The sequence below is a fragment of the Wyeomyia smithii genome, chromosome 3 (assembly GCF_029784165.1).
Source record: "Wyeomyia smithii strain HCP4-BCI-WySm-NY-G18 chromosome 3, ASM2978416v1, whole genome shotgun sequence".
NCBI classification, from domain to species: Eukaryota; Metazoa; Arthropoda; class Insecta; order Diptera; family Culicidae; genus Wyeomyia; species Wyeomyia smithii.
Genome location: NC_073696.1, coordinates 187,756,211 through 187,776,225, shown reverse-complemented (window position 1 = coordinate 187,776,225; position 20,015 = coordinate 187,756,211). Strand labels below are relative to the sequence as shown.

Sequence of the window (20,015 nt, the reverse complement as noted above, 5' to 3'; positions counted from 1 at the left end):
TTTTCACCCAACGATATCTGAATTGGATTACCGCTGGTGGGGTCCAACTCAGATCGAAGGAGCACCGAACTGAATGAAGAAATGCAGCTTCCCACTACCTCCGCCGCTGCTGCCTGATACCACCGCTCTGGTTCTGCTGCAGCTCAGTTTGGCCGCTGGAATCAGCCACCGCTGCTGATTATACAAGACCGGCCTGGTGGCCTTTCACTTGTTAACTGATGACTGCTATGAGACGACACAGGCTATTTTATAGCCCAAAGCAAAAATCCATCCGCGAGCAAACAAGAAGCGAGCTTGTGATTGGTTGAATGTGCACGACTTTTAACACAACTTTTAACTAGTTTAGTATCGAAAACATATTTAAATTATTATATGACAATCTTGCGCAATATTTCCCCTATCAATCAAGCCATTGGTGTTTAGAATCTGTTCAGTGGTAATGATAAAAGAAGCATTTTAAAACGGTGTTGAAACACCTGTTGCAGCTACCGAAAGCGAGCTCGTTATTGGTTGAAAGCTGTGAGACTGTTTACAAAGTCAGATCGGTTGTATCCGTTAGTGTCGACTGTGCTTGTGAAGAGAGGTGGTGATTGGTTGCTCGGTATGATTTAGACAATCGATGTGATTTATCAATTTTTCAATAGTGTATCTCGAACAATAGGTTATTTTTGTTACATAAATTCAACCGTAAAAGAATTTCTGATCGGTTGATGCCAAAACCTCGAAATTCTGAAAAGAAATGACTGATATATAAGCGCTCAAAACCTGACCACTTTTCCCTGGTTTTCCCCGGTTGAATTACTAGATTTTCAAATTCAGGTGCCAAACTTCGATATAGACGTTAGTCCAACGTCAAAAAACGAAATTTCCAATTTTCGCAGCAGGAATTGTTAATGCTTGATTTGGGTAGTTTGAACTTAATTTTGGGTGGTTTTTACTACACTCAAAATATTTTTCACGTTATAATTACCGGAAAAGTTATGTGAATATTTTCCACTGTCATTTTCATGTAGATTTTACGTGATTGTCATTTGAGTTCATCATGAACTGGTGAGATGATTTTTCCTGTGATTCTTATTCAGTAGACATATGCATTTCATGTGAGTTTCACGTAAAATTTAACTATCGGTAAAGTGAAAAGCATTTGATTGTCTGATAGGTTTTACGTTTTATACAACGTATAATTTTCAATTGTGGTTTCCCAAATTCTTGAGAGACTTAGGAATATTTTCAAAAAATTATCCAAATACAGGCATACCTTGATTATACAAACCCTCGATTATACGCACCCTCGATTTTACGTACTTCGATTTTACGTACATTTTACCTCGATTTTATGCACACTTTTTTCAAACCCATTGTTAATTCCAATGTTTTATGTTTGAATTGTGCATATTACAGGGTTATATTAATTAGGCATCGTTCACAAATAAGGGGCTATCCATATATCACGTGAAAACTTAGGAGAGAAGAAGGAAGATGTCCACGGTCTATATGATTTTTCGAGAATTTATATGAAAGTTCATCCACGGAGGTCTAAAATCACCCAAAATATGTTCAAAAATATGTCAGGTTTTTTTACGCGAGGAATACGTTCCTGATGTGTATGGGACCGCGAAAAAAAATAATTTGATAATTTGAGTTGAAAAATACCGAACGACAAGCTTGTTAAGCCAGTGTCGTACCTCGAGACCAACTGGGAGATAAAAACTAAGAGTATTTAAATAAAAAACGTCCCAATTTTGATACGGTTTTTCAACTGTCATTTTTCATCTAGCTGAAATTTTGCAAATATGTTCTTATGGGCTAAACATATCATTTTGTATAATGTCTTTGGCACAATTTTTGACTTATTTTCAGAATAGATCACACCAAAAAAATTTACACCAAAATAATTAAAAAACAACACAAACATATAATAATAACATAAATTTAAATCTATTTAATTAAAAAAACACACGTTAAAAAACAATTTTTTTCTACGAAAACTACATATTGCTGGTGAAACAATCATAACTAACCATGAAGATATTAATATAAAAATAGTAGGTAATCAAAAAAAAATTAATTTTTCTACAGAGTTTATTTTTTCTGAAGGACGTAATTAGTATCTACAACTTTGCCGAGGACAGTTTATCTATAAAACAAACCGTGTTGGCTCTGAAAATATTTTCTATTCTATTAGGCACGCGGCTTAGTCATATAAGAAACAAACTGTGTGATTTCCTTGCCGTAAAGGGCCCATTAGAGAACGTCTAATAATTACGTAACGAAAATAATTATCTTCTTCGACCCCCTTCCAGCTATGTAACTATTTTTCGGATCTTGACATTTTTAATATGGGTTGTCAAACTTTCCAACCCCCTCTTTGGGCGTTACGTAATAATTGGATGTTCCATTACATATTTGTTTGCAAATTTCCGATTACGGAAATAATTTTTGGGTTATTGAAAATATTGAACATCTCGCTTCGATTTTACGCACGAGAATGTGCGTAAAATCGAGGTATACCTGTATGTTGCTTGATAAGCCGCACGGGCATGCAAAATCGCCAATTCGTAAATGAATTAAACGACATACAAAATGATATTGAGACATTCGCTGGCGATAATCACTGTTAGCTGCAACTGTTTATGTTCAGGAATTTCCTCGCAATTTGAACTGAATCTGTGCGAAATCTCGATGCCGGATTCTTATGGTTTTTCTAAAGCTCACTTTTTGGGAAGTCATCGAGGAATTCCTTCCATCTTCAAAGATAACATCAGACATCAGCTTCGCCATTTTGATTTCTGTGTATTTTCGTACGGAGAGTTCACGCGATACTTCATTCTGTTTGACGTTGCCAAGTTGACGTAGATGCTACGTGATAAAACATAGTATGCATGTGATTTTCATGTAGATGTTATGTTTGTCACATAAATCATGCAAAATAACAGAAAATGAATAAGTACAGGAAATTTCACATAACAATAACGTGAAAAATATTTTGAGTGTACATATAACCTAATTTTGGGTAGCTGCAGTACACTCAAAATATTTTTCACGTTATAATTACCGGAAAAGTTATGGGAATATTTTCCACTGTCATTTTCACGTAAATTTTACGTGATTGTCATTTGAGTTCATCATGAACTGTTGATATGATTTATCTTGTGAATCTTATTCAGCAGACATATGCATTTCATGTGAGTTTCACGTAGAAATCAACTACCGGTAAAGTGAAAAGCATTTGATTGTCTGATAGCTACCACGTTTTATACAACGTATAGTTTTTAATTGTGGTTTCCCAAATTTTTGAGAGACTGGAAATAGTTTTTAGAAATTATCCAAATATGTTACTTGGTGAGTCGCACGGGCATGCAAAATCGCAAATTCGTAAACGAATTGACATACAAAATGACAAAATGTACGTTTGTACGTTAGGATATGAGATTTCACTGCTTCTTACTTCTGTTTGCTCCGTTCGTATTTCCCACGCTTGAGCGGTTTTGGGTTTCCTTCAAAATCACTCTCGACGGATCGATATAAAATGTTTCTACAAAAAAATAATAATCAATATTGATATTATTTTGCAGAACAATATTTGCAACCAACCCACAGTTATTTTCAAAGCCCATTGTATTCAAGAAAAGCTCACGACGGGGCTTATTACGGTTGTTACCTCATGGTGAGAACGAAGTGGAAAAATCTCACGGTGAAAAAAGACGCGTGCAAATCAAATGGGAATCACTTTCACCGTGCCTATTACGGTTGTCACTTCACCGTGAAGTGACTCCCGTAACAAGTCCCGACATACATGTACGTCGGTTCCATTAAAGGCTAAAACTCTTTTTCGGTTTGCAGCAAAAGCTCTTTTTCGGATCGTTTGCAGTCTGATAAAATTGGTTTAACCGGCTTTGCCGACAACCACATTTTGCGATGATCAATTTGTGAGCCAGACGCCGTTTCTTTGCGATCATTGCTTTGCACATTTCTTTTTTGGTTCGCTTCCTCTTCTGGATTAAGAAAAAGTAGGAGGTTGTATCCAAGACACGACCGCATAAATGACGAAGAACTACGTACACTATTAACAAATGCATTGAGTGTTTTATTACCCTAGTAACACAACTGGTTTTATCAAAGTTTTATAGCGCTTTTTTGGTTGTATTGAGCGCTATAAAACTTTGATAAAACCAATATTTTTACTTGGGTAATGAGTTATAATGTCTACTAATGAAGGATTGTGAATTTAGTGAACCGGATTCAGCAGTTAGCAGAACGTGCCGAGTTAAAAACCAAACACAGCACAAACACACAAATCATACCATATCATAGACACACACACATCATACCATATCATACAAACACATACACATCATACCATAGAGACACACACACACATTATATCATATTATACACACACACACATCATACCATATCATCATACCATACACACATTATACCATATCATACACACATACACACATTATACCATATCATACACACTTAATTTATCTCGGCGAACTTCCCAAGTTCTTAAAAATTCTGCCGAGAACTTGCAGAACATTTCGCTGAGTTTATCAGCTGTTGAGCTCTCGGCAATAAAATCTAAGTGTGTACACACATCACACCATATCATACCATATCATACACACACAGCAAGCAAGCGACCAATCAGAGGACATTATTTTTATTTCAACAAGGCTTGACAATTTTCAATAGTGCAATAGTTCTTAGAGTCAAACAACATTTTTCTGCATTTGGGCAGATGCGTGTATAATTTTCCAATCGATTGCTGCAAGAATGAAGAAAATCGGTTGAAAACCAACCGACCTATAAGCATTTGAAAAGGGACAAATTTCGTCCCAGTTTTTCAGTTTGCATCCCTGTGTGGTATGCTAAAGTAAAACGTAGTTCTACGTCAAAAAGATCCGTCGGAATCAAGCATTTCTTTTTCTGAAGTGGAGCATTCCCTTACAAACTCCGGTTGTTGAATTGCTGCCACGCCATATTTTCCAGAAGGATCGTTTTCATTGGAAACCTTTCACCTTCGGGTTTATCAGTAAATCTCATAAAATCTTCGGTATCTTCATCATATATAGCACACCTCAATTCAATTGAATTTTTCTACTTGATGTTTTTTGCTATGGGACGGACATGCGAAGAGCGACAGTAAAGGTGTAAACAAATTTAAATCAGTTGATCGCAACTGTCTCGTACATTGCCTTATCGGTGAGGGCTGTCCCGCTGACAGAACTTTGCTGGTAATTTCGGGCTTCTGGTATCACGTCCTGTCGGGTAGAAAAGATATTTTTCACTTTCTGGTTACTTGTTGTAAAAAATATAACCTTTTTTAAATCAACAGAAATGAGCGTGTATAAGGTGTTCACGAATGTGGCTTTAACAGTGGGACGACACTGACAAATTGCAGTTTTTCTTCCTATCATGTCATCATCATCATTATTGTACAACTTATACTAAGCGTGATTGGCATTTCATAGTCTAACCAAAGGAAATGGAAAATTCCTCTCGTTTATCCTCTGAACCGAAGAAAAAGTCAACCTTTGGACCTACAGGATTAATCATCTAATATCTAGTTTAAAACATCCTGTCCTGATTATTGTTACACAAATTGGGTGTTTTTTTACTTTGGTGCACAGTAGATATATAAGTAGTGTTCTGTCCTTTTTGTCGGAATAACGAGGCACTGAACAGTCCGCTTACATGAAACAAAGACGGTGAACTCACGGAAACAGTATATTCGAAATGAGTGCATTTTTCAAAGCCCCCAGAACGGTACTGGCAGTTAGCCGGCATTATCGTTACGTCGATGGTGAGTAATAGGGTTCAAGTTTCTAGAACATTTTCGGCAACTGATTTCATTTGTTTACGTAATAAGTATTGGCAAAGCTAATCTAACAAACGCTTCTCGTTGTAAAATGGTTGATTAGTTGATTTTTACATTTGAAAAAAACTGATGCCTAAGAAGGTTAAGGTCTCTTGTGACGTTGACGGAACTTGCCTAGGTAATATCATGTTTATAGTTGCTGAGTATTCTGGTTGTATTTCAAGATTTTTTTTTCCCTTTTTATGAATGTGTGAAAGTGGTCTTTACAGTCAGTGCTAGATCAGCGAAAAACACAGAAGAAATCATACGATCCGCGTACTGTCACTGTTTTACCTTCAGTGCTTACATGTCGTGATTAGTATTGTAGTAATGTCATTCAAGTCGAGTTCTTGTATTCCGAATGATTTTTTTGCTATCATCATATGAGATTCATGAGTACAACTGATAACGAGTACCTGTCGTAATCTTGTGCAAATTTATTCAAAACGCAATGCATGAACAGTGAAAGATAAAGTTGCTTCAGAATAAAGATATAATAATGACCCTTTATTACGCCAACCCTTCTGTTCCGGTAAAGATCCGTGTGATCCGACTATGAAGCGAAACTCATGAAAAAAAAACAATTTAATTAACCGAGTTTCCTGTTAATAAATGATTCAACAACCATTATATACATCTTTTTGATACATTGTTCATGTGTCGATGGGCTTGAAAAACTGAAAAATAGTCGAATTCCAGAGTGTTTCGATTTTTTTCGTTATGTCCTTGTTGAGAAAACCCAGATGACACCATTGGGTAGTTTAAACGTAGGTTCAAACAGGTTTTTTCTTAGTTGATACATCTGTGACAGTCTTGCTCTACATTTCTCTGCCGGCAGCTGTTTAGCATCAGCACGCGAATTCGTCTGACATGATGTTAGTAAACTCAGTTGAACACGTACTCGATTGGTGTGAGCTTTTTTCAGTTGGCAGTCAATCAGCTGAAGCAGTGTCGCCTCAGAGTCTGTGATTCGTTGTCTTTAAAAATACTTTCCTGTGGAACGAATAAGTCCGAAAGTGACTCTCAGTAGTTCGCAGTGACTATCTCAGAATGAAAGCATTCATTGTTCTTGGGCATTTTGCCGCACCTGGAAGTTTTGGTAATCGTATTATAATACTAACTACAATTGATTCATGATCTTCAACTTTGATGTATATTATGAAAAATTCAATAGAATAGGTCTAATTTGGCTTTTTGTTTCTCCCACAGCAGCTGTGCGGAACCGATTTGTCAGCTATCGAACGAAAAGGTCGGGATTGTACCAGCTTAGTTATAGTGCTCTTCCTGCAAGCAGCAGGAATATAACTGTATTGAGTGTTTCACCAACCAATACAACGTTACTAGATGCATTAGGTTATAGCTTTAATAATGAAGGTGGTTTTCGATGTATTTCAACAAGTGTGGTGCACTTCGATCAGCCCTCGTCCAAGGTGGAGGCTACAGTACAAACAATCAAACAATCTAAAAAAGAACAGGAGCAAACTAATGAGGCTACTGTCGCTGCGTCCACTGTGGCGAGTTCTGGTAGCGAAACAGTGAGTGCTGCTGCTACTTCGTCGAGCCAAAACCAGGTTGTTCCTACGGCACCGGCGAAGAAAACGCTCAAACAGCGGATATGGGCTGAAATGGTACATTACTACCATGGCTTTCGGTTATTATTCATCGATATCAACATTAGCCGGAAACTGCTCTGGCGGGTACTTAATGGAAAAACTTTAACACGTCGCGAGCATCGACTGCTGGTGCAAACAACGTCCGATCTGTTTCGATTACTCCCGTTTTCGGTGTTTATAATAGTGCCCTTCATGGAATTGTTACTTCCGCTTGCAATCAAACTGTTTCCCGGAATGCTCCCGTCGACATTTCAGACAGCGACTGAACGAGAGGATAAAATCAAACAAAACCTGAAAGTGAAACTAGAAATGGCCAAATTTTTGCAGAAAACTTTGGATGATATGGCTGTAACAAACAAGGAGCATCGCTCACAGGCCGCAAAGGATTTCAGCGAATTTTTCGCCAAAGTTCGTGCCAGTGACAACTTCACCGTTACCAACGAGGACATCATTAAGTACTCCAAATTGTTCGAGGATGAGATAACCTTAGATTCTTTGTCTCGACCGCAGCTGCAGGCTCTTTGTCGTGTGCTGGAAATGTCTCCGATTGGCACCTCGAATCTGCTTCGGTTTCAACTCCGACTGAAGTTGAGGAGTTTGGCTGCTGATGATAGAACAATTCAAAAAGAAGGAATCGAATCGTTAAACTTATCGGAGCTTCAATCAGCCTGCCGTGCGCGTGGTATGCGTGCCTATGGTGCAACCGAAGAACGGCTTCAATCACAGTTACGTGAATGGATCAATTTGAGCCTTAACGAAAAAGTACCACCCTCGTTGCTTCTGCTTTCACGAGCTTTGATGTTACCGGAGAATGTAACGACTAGCGACAAACTGAAGGCGACTATCTCCTCTCTCCCTGACTCTGTGGCAACCGTTACAAAGGCTGCAATTGGTGAGCGTGAAGGCAAGATCGACAATAAAACCAAAATCGAAGTCATTAAGGAAGAGGAACGCAAAATCAAAGAAGAAAGGGAAGAAGAAAAAGAGAAACAGAAGGAAATTGCTGAAACATTGGTGGACAAAGCACCGATTATCACCGAAGAGACGGTCATACATCTGGATGAACCAATAGTTCGTGCGAAAGTCGTTGCGGAACCACCACCAGCTACCGAGGAAATCTCCAGCAAAGATCTGGAAGCTATTGGAGATGCATTGGGAACGTTGAGTAAGGACAAGAAAACGTTGTTGGTTGAGAAGGAAGAAATTAAGGACTTGAAGGAAGAAATCGCTGATTACCAAGAAGATGTTCAGGAGCTTCAAGAGGTAAAACTGTACATGTTAGTTTCATTTTTTTATAGCTCCTGACGTATTTTTGTATGTTCAACAGGTCATCACTGCTGCTCCAGGAGAAGTTAAGGTGAAAGAATCACGGGCTGCCAAAATGTTGTACAAGAAGGTTAACTCAATGATCAGTAAAATGGACACGGTGTTAGCTGATCTGGAGAAGAAAGAGCAGGAGTTAAAGGAGAAAGTTAGCGCCGCCGAGGAACAGAAAACCGAAAGCGATCCGGCAGCACTGGCCAACGAGGAACTCGTTAGAATCGATGAATTAATGTCGGCAATCAAAAAGGTATTTATTCTAAGCTCTCACTCGGGAAGGAAAGAGTTTAGTTCCTAAAAGGGATTTGCTATACATACTTAAATGTGTATTTTTTTTATTAATCACGCGTATTCCTGCTTATGATTATATCCAATATTTAATTTTGTACTCTTGTTTTGAACATTCAATAATTCTTTGTTCGCCAAAATCGAAATTGAGAGTAGTTTTTGAATGAATATCTTTTAAAACCGTAAATAACAGCATGCATGATGCAAAAAAAAAAATTTTTTTTGCGCATCGTTCACCGTTAGGAGGATTAATTTTACTGTTTTACATATTCCAGATTCAGCAAGTCCCAGACGACTCGCGGTTAGACCAGATATCCAAAATTCTAGGAAAAATCGACGATGATCACGACGGCCACATCAAGGTGGAAGACGTCCTGAAGGTAGCGATCCGTACACCACCACACAAATGTGTTCATTCATTCGTATCACTGTGCTAACGGCATGATTTTCGTTGATTCATTATTTTAGGTTATTGAAACAATCGGCAAGGAAAACGTTCAGTTGAAAACGAAACAGCTCGATGAGTTGATCGATTTGTTAGACAAAGAAGAAGTCCTAGAAGCGGAGGATAAAATCGAGAAAGCTCTCACCAAAAGTCTTGAGGCCAAAGAGAAGCAAAAGGAGCAGAAGAGTAAGGAGAATGAAAAGCTTCTGGAGGTGCAAGATAAAGCGACGGACCTGTCGTTGGCTGACTCCGCTACCGTTAATGTGGATGAATTGAAGAAGGGATCAAAAGATACGAAGGTCGGTCCATAAAGCCAACAACGCATTTATTAAAGTGAGGATCAGTATTGTAAAAAATACATTCCAGCAATTGCACTTCAAAAATATACTTACAAATTAACATTAGCGCACATGCCAACCGCTTCTCTCTAAATTGCTTTTGACCGTGTAATGAAAATATAGCAACTCGACTAAAATTTTCGATGTTACCATTTTCTTTACCAGCTGGCCGAACCAATACTTGATAGCAATATCATGCAGAAAGCTGCCGAGAGGAAAAAAGAGCAAATGATGGCAAATACTAGCCCGCCGGGTGACGCAGACTCGAACACGTCAGTAAATGCAGTAAATATTCCACCAACAATTGTTCCACCACCATCCCCAGCATCAAATTCGGCGCAAAATAAACGAGTGTGACACCGTCATCAAAGAAATAAAGATAATAATCCAACACAGCCCTAAAAACCCTGAACAAGTTACTGAAATAGTGAAACGTAGATGAGATGTATACACGCATGCTCTCCATGTTGCCTATAAATACATCGTACTATATTTTACTGATAAAAATAGTTCCAGTTATAGCAAGGAGGGCTTGTTAGTACTGTAACCAGCATCCAAATATGTGATTGTACAGCTATTTATGTTTGCGAACAACCCTAAGAAATACATGTGAGGCGCAGATAACCCGTTAGGAGTAGTTACAATAATTACTTACTTTATAACTTTCATTACAGCTTGCGATAGTTGCAGGTATCACTTGTAGCATGTCTTTGAAAGGTTGACAATATCTTTACCTTTTAAAAAAAGAAAATAAAGCTTAGAGCCGAGATTTGAAACATTGATCATTGGTTTGCTGGTAATATTGTGATGATATCCTTGTCATTCAACTTGAAAAAATGAAAGTATGAAAATCATAATTCTTTTACTGCAATAAAAATATGTAAGAGTTTGTTTGTATGACCAGTATTATGCCGCATGCTATCAGTTTTGCCATAATCAAGTACCGGTCGGCGGGTAGTGGAATTGTGGAATTTGCTAGTCGGGAAAATAAACTAATCACTGTAAAAATTTGTATATAAAGGGATTTAATTATTTATTTTACAACCTGAATACTGATAATTCATATATAAGCGATTTCGAGGACGGCGCGTGTTTTTCTGTTATCAACTTTGTTTTACCTCGATGAAATAATGGGCGGTACGTGATGCACGTTCACCTGACAAATTCTAAATTTTGTTCTCAAAACAGGGCGATAAATGATGAACTCGATAGACGAATGGCAGTTCAAGAGATTCTATATAAATGACATGATTTCAAGCTTCGTTCGTCAAACTGAATTCTGGATGTGAAAGATGACTAAAAATTATTGAACGATTTTCTAAACAGTTTTTACTTTAACTATCAGCGCAAATTAAAGGCACCTTTTTATTCATCGGACATAAGTTACAAGTTACATAGTATACAGAGCAATTGTGGAGCTTACATTACAATTCTACTAGCACTAACAGTCTTTCTTGAGCCGGGAATCGAGAAACTACAATACCTAGCATGTTAGACAAGCGTCCCAACCTGCGACCAGTTGGGAGGAAGAGGATAACAGGGAGTTACAGGTATCGTTTGGCAAAATAAAAGATCAGACGTCGAAATATATGAAACGGTGTTTTCAACACCCCCGATTTGGAGAAATTAACATAAAAAGTAGATAACCCTAGAAAATAGATATAGAGAATATATGTACCTACATCACACGCACTTGTTGCTTGCTATACCTGAATATAGTTGTGAAGAAACCACTTTCCGTTGCTATGACAGAACCGGCATCGCAACGACTTTTGTTTTTTTAACCAAGCGCAAATTTGTTCAAACTTCTATTTCTGCAATGGATAAAACCATGGAAAAACAACCAATTAGAAAGCCGAAGCCTAATTTTAACTTTTCGAAAGCAATTACTAAGCTACCTTTATCGACTATCGAGTAAGTAAAGCAGCAAACATATTTTCCTGTTGTTTAAAAAAGAAACCGAAATTCCAGCGACCGAAAGAAACGAATTGCTGCTCGAACGCTGAAACTTCACCAAACGCTGCCTATCAATATTGAAGAACTCATCGAAAATCGGGTTAAAAAGTTTCGGGACAATAGTTTTATATTTTTAACCTATGCTTTTCCACGAAGTAGTGAGCGTTTTGGTCCGTATAACTTTATGTAAGATTTTTCAATTGGCTTTATCACTATGGTGAGTAACAAGGTTTTTTTTTCTGTAGAGAAGTACCATTCAGCAAAGTCGACAAACACGAATACTATACTGTCAGCCGGCACGGCGTAACATATTGGAGCGATGCGGAGAACCATTTCAGTCATTTGAAAGATTGGGTTGATGATTATGAGAAATACAAGACATTGTCCAAGCTCAATTTTTTCCGACATTACCGTCGCTCTAAAGCCTTCCGCACCTGGCGTCGAAACATTAAATGGGCGAAGTACAATGCCGCTAGACAAGCATTTTCTGCTAGTTCATTTTTTGCAATGCCCCGACTAGCGAAGTCCTTGCTGTACATGAGGGAACAGTACATGCAGTTGATTTATTTTAGATTTTTCGACGTTTCGATAATGGAGAATTGGCACTTACCGTACTTTGTTGAAACCCAGATGGTTACATATGAGCAGGTGCGCGATTTGCTCATTCAGCTGAATATAAAATTAAAGGAAGTCCTCTGTAAGTCTACTGTATGCACGATCTGCATTATTTCCATGTCAACTAATTGGTTTTCATTGTAGACGACGCTTGCTGTAGCACTCTCATAGATCGTGGGTATTCTCCCCAGGACGAAGCGATAAACTGTCCTAACAAAAAGAAAATGAAAGAAATGATGAGCTTTACGGAACGTGCTAACAAGCGGAAATTGTGTGCACTGCTAGCGAGATTTCTTGGATATGCCGATCACATGATGATCAATTTATTGCACCAAATCCTTGGCGAATCGTTTCGTAGTTTGTCCGGTGTGTTTAGGAGGTACGATCTAGCGAATGGGAAAGAAATAGTACCTTTTATGAACATCGAATTGTTACTGAAACGAACAGGAATTGACGTTGATCCATCGAGAGATATAACCGTTTCATTCCTGGACAAAATTTGCTCTATGGTGGTGGAGTCTGTAAGAGGCATTAAGCGGTTCCAGAGTGACCCTTATTTTATTTTATTCACCGAGTAAGTATTTATTTTGGCTCATCGCTCAAAGTTGGTCATTTTTTAGCGACTTGGTCTCTTTTTTAAGTTAAGCACTTAAGAGTTACTTTCTCCTAGAAATTACCTAAAATTTTTGACCAGCTTCACTATTTTCATCAACCTTGCTTTTCAAATGAACTAAGTTTGTATACCAAAAGTCTTGGGAATTCATGAAACGTGAAACCGCGTAAAAAGCGACCTTAGTGTAATCAACTTTCTGGGATTTTAAATTTGAAATGAAGGATTTGAATGCAACTGATGAGAAATCCATGACAATAGCATTGAAGTGTTTGAAAAGTTGGATTCGAACTCCGGTCTTGTTTGGTATGTTTGGCTTCGTTTCGTTCCGGTCCGGAATTTGGGAATTCAAGTTGCAAGTTTTTGCCTTTCTCCTAGAAAGGTATAGCAATCACTTGAAAAACCGAAAGTATAAAAGTGCTCCAAAGGGCCGAATGGCATATATCACTCGACTCAGCTCGACGAGCTAAGCATTTTCTGTATGTATGTGAGTGTGTGTGTGTATGTGTGTGTGTGTGTGTGTGTGTGTGTGTGTGTGTGTGTGTGTGTGTGTGTGTGTATATGTGTGTGTATGTGCAGATTTTTATTCTCACTCACTTTTCTCAGAGATGGCTGGACCGATTTTCATGAAATTAATTGCAAATGAAAGGTCTTGATGTCCCATAAGACCCTATTAAATTTCATTGTGATCGGATTTTTAGTTTATAGGTTATGTATCAAAATGTAAAAATCACGAAACATCATTATCTCGAAAACTACAATACCGATTTGAACAAAATTGATTTCAAATAAACGGGCTACTTGAAAAACCTTTAACTTTTGAATTTCATAAAGATTGAACGTGTGGTTCAAAAGTTATTTAAAGAAACGTGTTTTGAAGACTGTTTAATCTCACTCATGTTTCTCAGAGATAGCTTAACCGATTTTCATAAAATTAGTGTCAAATAAAAGGTCTAGTTGCCCCATAAGGCCCTTTTAATTTGTTTTGCAATCGGACTGTTACTTTTCCTGTTATGTTAAAAAATTTGATATCCAGCTATGAAAAGGAACATATTCCAAAGACTACTTGGACTCACTCACTTTTCTCAGAGATGGTTGAACCGATTTCCACAAAATTAGTGTCAAATAATAAGTCTAGCTGCCACATAACACCCTATTGAATTTTACTTTAATCGAACTGTAACTTCGTCTGTAATGTACCGAGATGTGAAAACCACGAAACTTCATTATCTCAGAAACTACAAAACCGATTTGATCAATATTATTATCAGATGAGCGGGCTAGTTAAGGGTTAACTCATGAATTATGATTGGACACGTGGTTTCAAAGTTTGGCTGCCCTATACGTTCCCATTTCATTTGATTATAATCGAACTTAAGCTACCGTTATGAATTGAACTGTCAATAAAACAACGAAAGTCTATTATCTCAAAGATTACGTGACTTATTTGAACATAACTAGTGCCATACGAACGAGTCATCTCTCAAACTTACAAATAACAAACTTCATAACAATTTGATATGTGGCTCAAAAGTTATGGAAAGAAAAGAAATTCAAAGACTATTGAAAGCTACACCTGCTTTGATCAGTATATGTGGCCTCAACATAATTTAAATGTGGTATCGTACAATTCGAACTTACCAAATTCATTGATTCCTTGCGATGTGTTTAAAATCTGCAAATGCACGATGAATCGGTCATAGGATATAATCAAAGTCGAATAACAAATCGTTTAAAATGATTGGTTTTATCAAAATGACAACATCCTCGACTTTTGGCTTCTGTACATCGCCTTAATTCTGAATATATTCATATTGGGTGGTATTCGGTCATTTCAGCAGATTTTCTGGCATCAATCTAACACCGGAAATACCCATATAGGGAGGTATTTAGTTATTTCGGTTGTTTTCCAGAAACTAAAAGTGGTCGTCTTTAAATTCAAAATGGTATCCAGGGTCAATGTTTGGTTTCTATGCATCATCTCGATAACGGAAATATTCATATTGAGTATTTTTCGGTCATTTGCGACTGTTTCCTAGAAGTTGCCATTTAGCATTTCGAAATGATGCCTGAGGTAAATTGTTAGCTGCTTGCATCATTCTGGTTCCAGAGATACTCATATTGGATAGTATTTGTTTATTTTAAGCTGTTTTTCACAAACCGGTAGTCGCATCTTGGATTTCAAAATGGTATTTAAGATAATTTCTGGCCTCTGAGCGACATTCTGGTTGAAGAAACACCCATATTGGGTGTTATTCGATCATTTCCGGCTGTTTCCCAGGAACCGGAAGTCGTTAATCTAGAATCCAAAATGGGGTCTTTGGTCGATTTCAGCTGCTGTGTATCATTCTAGATCCGGAGATACTCATGTTAGACGGGAATCGGCCATCTTTGGCTGTTTTCCAGAAATCAGAAGTTGCCATCCTACAATTGATAATGGTGTCCGAGGTCAATTTTTAGCTTCTTGCAACATTCTGGCTCCGGAGATTCTCGTATTGGATGGTATTTGGTCACTTTGGGCTGTTTTTTAGAAACCGAAAGTCGTCATTTTGAAACGGGATTACATCCCATTTCATATATAAACGTAATCATTCAAATATATTCGCCCAAAAGATAGGCAATTTGGGGATCATTGCAAGTGCTCGAATCTTAAATATGAGATGTGCTAATCATTTGAAGTTTGTGGGTTAATAGGAAGAGGGAAAACCGCTGCGACCAAAGAAAAACAATGAGATTGTTTGCAAGATAATTTTATTGAGGCTAACCATCAAGAAATAAACCGGATACCCTTAGCGAATATCAGAAACAAGTTGTACTAAAAACGGCTTCTTGTCCAGTCGGATAGATCCAGTCGATCTTTCCTTTTAAGACCGCCGAGCTGAAAAGTTGTTAAAAGACAGATAAATACTAGTGGTGAAAAAAAATCATTCAAAGAAAAGTAACGTTAGAGTGATAGTTGAAACACAATTGATATGTTGAGTAAGCATTTATTTTCCAGAATCCATTCGTTGGAGTTAAAGTTATTCGAATCGACGTGAGAGATAAAAATCGTGAGTCGCGATTCAGGCATTCGTAAATGCAAAGTAAATATAATATATAAAACAAGTAAAATGTTATAGTATAGTTGTTTGTTTGAAGTTTCAGTAAGAAAACTAGAAAATTAGGAAAGTGAGTCGGAAAAATAGAAATAGTTGCACGCAGAAAAAAAGCAGGTAAATGACGGTGAGAAAAGGTGGATTATTCGGGGTTCTAATTGGTGAAATTTTTCCACAGTGGCCGCATAGGGCCCATCCGTTGGGACCGCACGTGCTATGTTCTGCAGCAAAATATAGCCCGACAGAAAGCTGTAAAATTAGAAGGTAACAAAACCTCGTAGCGAGGAGGTATCAGGCGATTTCCCTGAGTGTATCTATCGCCTCGTGGTTGCGTACCACTATAGGTACATTCGGAGAGCGTTGGCTGCAAAATAATAGAAGTCTCGGCTCGCGAGCATCACCCGCTACACGTGATTGCTTCACCCGCGAGAAGGTCTGAAAGGGAAAGATTTCCCAACGCCGGAGAAACTCGCCCCGACTCACGTGCCCGTAAATCGGGAAGGCCCCCGTACGATACCTCGCTACAGCTATTAACCAGCCGATCACCATCCACCACCTGACTGGGAAAGCAATGGTTGCTTGACCGTTGAACGGTGCGTCACTTCACCCAACGACCCGAGATTTAATACGGAATTATTTCCCGGCGACCACCCCCACAAGCATTGCACAGCGGTCACTCACATCCCCCCTGTCGGCGATCACACGAGCGTTGGCTTATGCCAACGTTGCAACCCGAGAACATTCCTTCGGGTAGTTTCTCCCTCGGCGATCTGGAAGATTGCTCACAGCCACGAGCCATCCGCAGCGAAAACGATAGCCGACAGAACATCTCCCGAATCGACCCCCACCCACAGATATCGACGACGGCTGACAACCTGTAAGTACGAACGAACCAAACACGAACCCCCGCACGAATACACCACCGAGATAGTAGGGACAAACATTGTAAATTAGTAGGGGAAGAAACGTTACGGATGAATTAGGTCGACTCACAAGACAGAGGGAAAGAAGAAAGTGACGTCACACACATTATTTCTGGGCTTAGAGACAGAGGAAAAGAGGAGAGAGCGGTAGGAAATTGTACTTGTTTTTAATTTTTTTTTTAAACCAATGAATTTTGGAATATTTTTTTTTCTCATATCATTTTTTTTTGTATGCCTGAAGGGCATTGCGTAGAAAGCGCCACTGCGACAGGAATGTTTGTCTTTTGTGGCTGGTCCCGATTACTTTACACAGATTACAAGATGCTCGAACTCATTGATGGAGTTGAGCTAGTTGGTTGTAAGCCTGTGCCCCAATCCGGAACAACATGGTTGATGAAACCTGTGACCGTTTTGGGATTGGTGCTCCATACCTGGTATGGAGTTGAGAGGTAACTTCCAAAGAAGTTAAACCTCGATGAAGCAAGAGCCCCGCAAAAGCAAAGCAAATGCGCTGAGCTCTCAGGTTCAGCGTTGCAAAAGCGACAATAGTCGGTTAGGACTTTGCCGATTTTCTTTAAATGATAAAGAGCAGGACAGTGTCCAGTGAGAAGTCCCGTGATGATGCGTAGTTCACTACGAGTTAAACTAAGTAGCCGTTTGGTAACCGTAGGGTTAGGGTAGATAAACTGTTTAGCTTGTCTGCAACCCTGCGCATGTTGCCATTGAGATGCTATCTTTAGCTTTTCCCATGTACTTAGTTCGCCTTTAATGGCGGATGTGGAAGTACCCAAAAACGGTTTCGGTCCAATGAATTGCTGAGCAGATCCTTGTCTTGCGAGGCTGTCGGCATGTTCATTTCCCTCGATTCCGCAGTGACCGGGTACCCAAAGTAGCATAACTTTGTTGAGGCGGGAGAGTTCCCTGAGTGTTGCGATGCACTCCCAGACTAGTCTGGAGACACATGTAGCAGACTTTAATGCCTTTAGTGCCGCCTGACCGTCCGAAAAGATTCCGATTTTCGCATGTCTATATTTGCGATGTAGACATGTTATAGCACAGATATATATTGCGTATACCTCCGCCTGAAAGACGGTTGGCCACTTACCCATTGAGATAGTGGCCTTTATACCTGGTCCGTAGATCCCTGAACCAGTCTGGGGTCCGATTTTTGAGCCATCAGTGTAGAAGCGGATTGTGCCCGACGGAAGACTCGGCCCTCCATTGTTCCATATGGAGCGATCTGTGTCGATCACTATATATGGAACGTCAATGTTTGGCTTCGCTTCCGTCCAGTCCGAGACTGTTGTTACTAAAGGTGTCAGCTTAAAATCCTTTAGGATGCTTAGGTGACCCGTTAGGTCACCTTCGAGCATCGTTGTATTTCTTTGCAGCCTTAGTGCGCCAAGCTCTGCTTCCTTCTTCACATGGAGATGTAGAGAAAGTAAGCAAAGCAAGGCCTCCAAGGCTGCTGTCGGTGTTGTGCGCAGGGCACTGGTAACTGAGAGACAGGCCAATCGTTGGACTTTGGTAAGTTTCGCCTGAGCTGTCTTTTCATTTACTTTAGGCCACCATGCGAGGGCTGCGTAGGTTATACGTGGCCGAGCAATGGTGATGTAAGACCAGAGCGCTAATTGTGGTTTTAGCCCCCAGGTCTTGCCAAACAGTGTACTGCAAGCCCAGATAGCTGAAGTTGCCTTCTTGATAGCGTAGTCTAGGTGAGCAGTCCAGTTCAGCTTCTTATCCAGAATGATTCCAAGATATTTGGTCTCATTGCTGAAACATAGTCTTACCCCATTCAGTAGCGGAGGAATGATTGTGTGCATTCTTCGCTTGGTAAATGGTATAATGACCGTTTTAGCGGGGTTAATGTTCAGCCCTTTTTCTGAGCACCACTGAGAGGTGGTGTTAAGTGCCGTTTGCATACGACTAGATAGAGTTGCATCACATTTTCCCCGAACAATAAGGACTATATCATCAGCATATCCAATGACTTCGAAGCCCAGCTGTGATAGCTTGGTTAGGAGAACGTCTACCACCAGTGTCCATAGCAGTGGAGAGAGAACTCCTCCTTGAGGACACCCTTTCACTGCCCCTACTGTGACAGACGTATCCCCCAATGCAGCTGTGATCTTCCTGCTCGAAAGCATTGCTTGGATCCAGCCGTGTAAATTAATGCAAAGGACGTGTTATCGAAAGCTCCCTCAATATCAAGAAAAGCGCAGACCGCTGTCTCTTTATATTTCAAGGACTTCTCGATCTTCGTCACTAGGCAATGCAAAGCGGTTTCAGTAGATTTACCCTGTTGATAAGCATATTGATGCTTGTGTAAGGGTAACTCCTTCAGAAACTCACTGCGGATGTAGTTGTCCGTAATTTTCTCCATCAACTTGAGAAGAGTTGACGTCAGGCTTATAGGTCTGAAAGCTTTGGGCAATGTTTTGTCTTTTTTGCCCGGCTTTGGTATAAACACCACCTTAACGTTCCGCCAGTTGACCGGGATATGTCCCATAGTAAAGCTGGCTCGAAAGAGGCTGATGAGTTCGGACATAACGACTCCGTCCGATTTTTGTAGAAAGATTGGTAGAATGCCATCCGGTCCTGGTGACTTCATAGGCTCAAAAGAGCTTAGTGCCCAGTTGATAGAAGTCTCCGTGAAAATTCTACGAGCGAGCGCTGCGGAGTCACGTGACGTTATGCGTCTGGATTCGAGGCTCTGTAACTCTTCGACGTTCGAACCGGAGATTGCTGTCGATCCATCATTTATTTTACACGGCACAAATACAATTTAATGTTTAACGGCGCCAATTATATCTGAAGACTTAAAATCTTAAAGCAAATTTTTTATCCTCGCTGCCGACTACGAGCTGAAATTAAATCTATCTTAAAACTAGGATGTATTTTTCAATCACTGTTTTGTAGTTTGATGGTCGTCTGATGCTCTTCGAA

At 39.4% G+C, this 20,015-nt stretch overlaps 2 protein-coding genes across 6 annotated transcripts in view; both read left to right on the top strand.

The window, feature by feature from the left end:
* Nucleotides 1–5,421: 5,421 nt before the first annotated feature.
* LOC129732770 (mitochondrial proton/calcium exchanger protein) lies at nt 5,422–10,646 on the top strand. 5 transcript variants are annotated; one of them, XM_055693986.1, is made up of 6 exons: nt 5,422–5,812; nt 7,079–8,742; nt 8,807–9,049; nt 9,363–9,467; nt 9,556–9,831; nt 10,036–10,646. In XM_055693986.1, exons 1-6 carry the CDS (start codon nt 5,746–5,748, stop codon nt 10,225–10,227), a joined length of 2,547 nt encoding a protein of 848 aa, XP_055549961.1. In that variant the 5' UTR covers nt 5,422–5,745; the 3' UTR covers nt 10,228–10,646. The 5 variants fall into 5 exon arrangements, with proteins under 5 accessions (XP_055549961.1, XP_055549964.1, XP_055549960.1 ...); XM_055693989.1 differs by having other exon boundaries at nt 7,076–8,742; nt 9,556–9,865; nt 10,036–10,178; XM_055693985.1 differs by having other exon boundaries at nt 5,423–5,812; nt 7,076–8,742.
* An 891-nt stretch (nt 10,647–11,537) lies between these two features.
* LOC129732765 (dynein axonemal heavy chain 6) overlaps nt 11,538–20,015 on the top strand; it is a 38,976-nt gene continuing 30,498 nt past the window's right edge. Inside the window, exons 1-4 of the mRNA XM_055693968.1 lie at nt 11,538–11,784; nt 11,842–12,012; nt 12,072–12,523; nt 12,586–13,015. Of these exons, the coding sequence (XP_055549943.1) occupies nt 11,543–11,784; nt 11,842–12,012; nt 12,072–12,523; nt 12,586–13,015 (1,295 nt within the window). The 5' untranslated portion in view covers nt 11,538–11,542. The remainder of the gene's footprint in view (nt 11,785–11,841; nt 12,013–12,071; nt 12,524–12,585; nt 13,016–20,015) is intronic.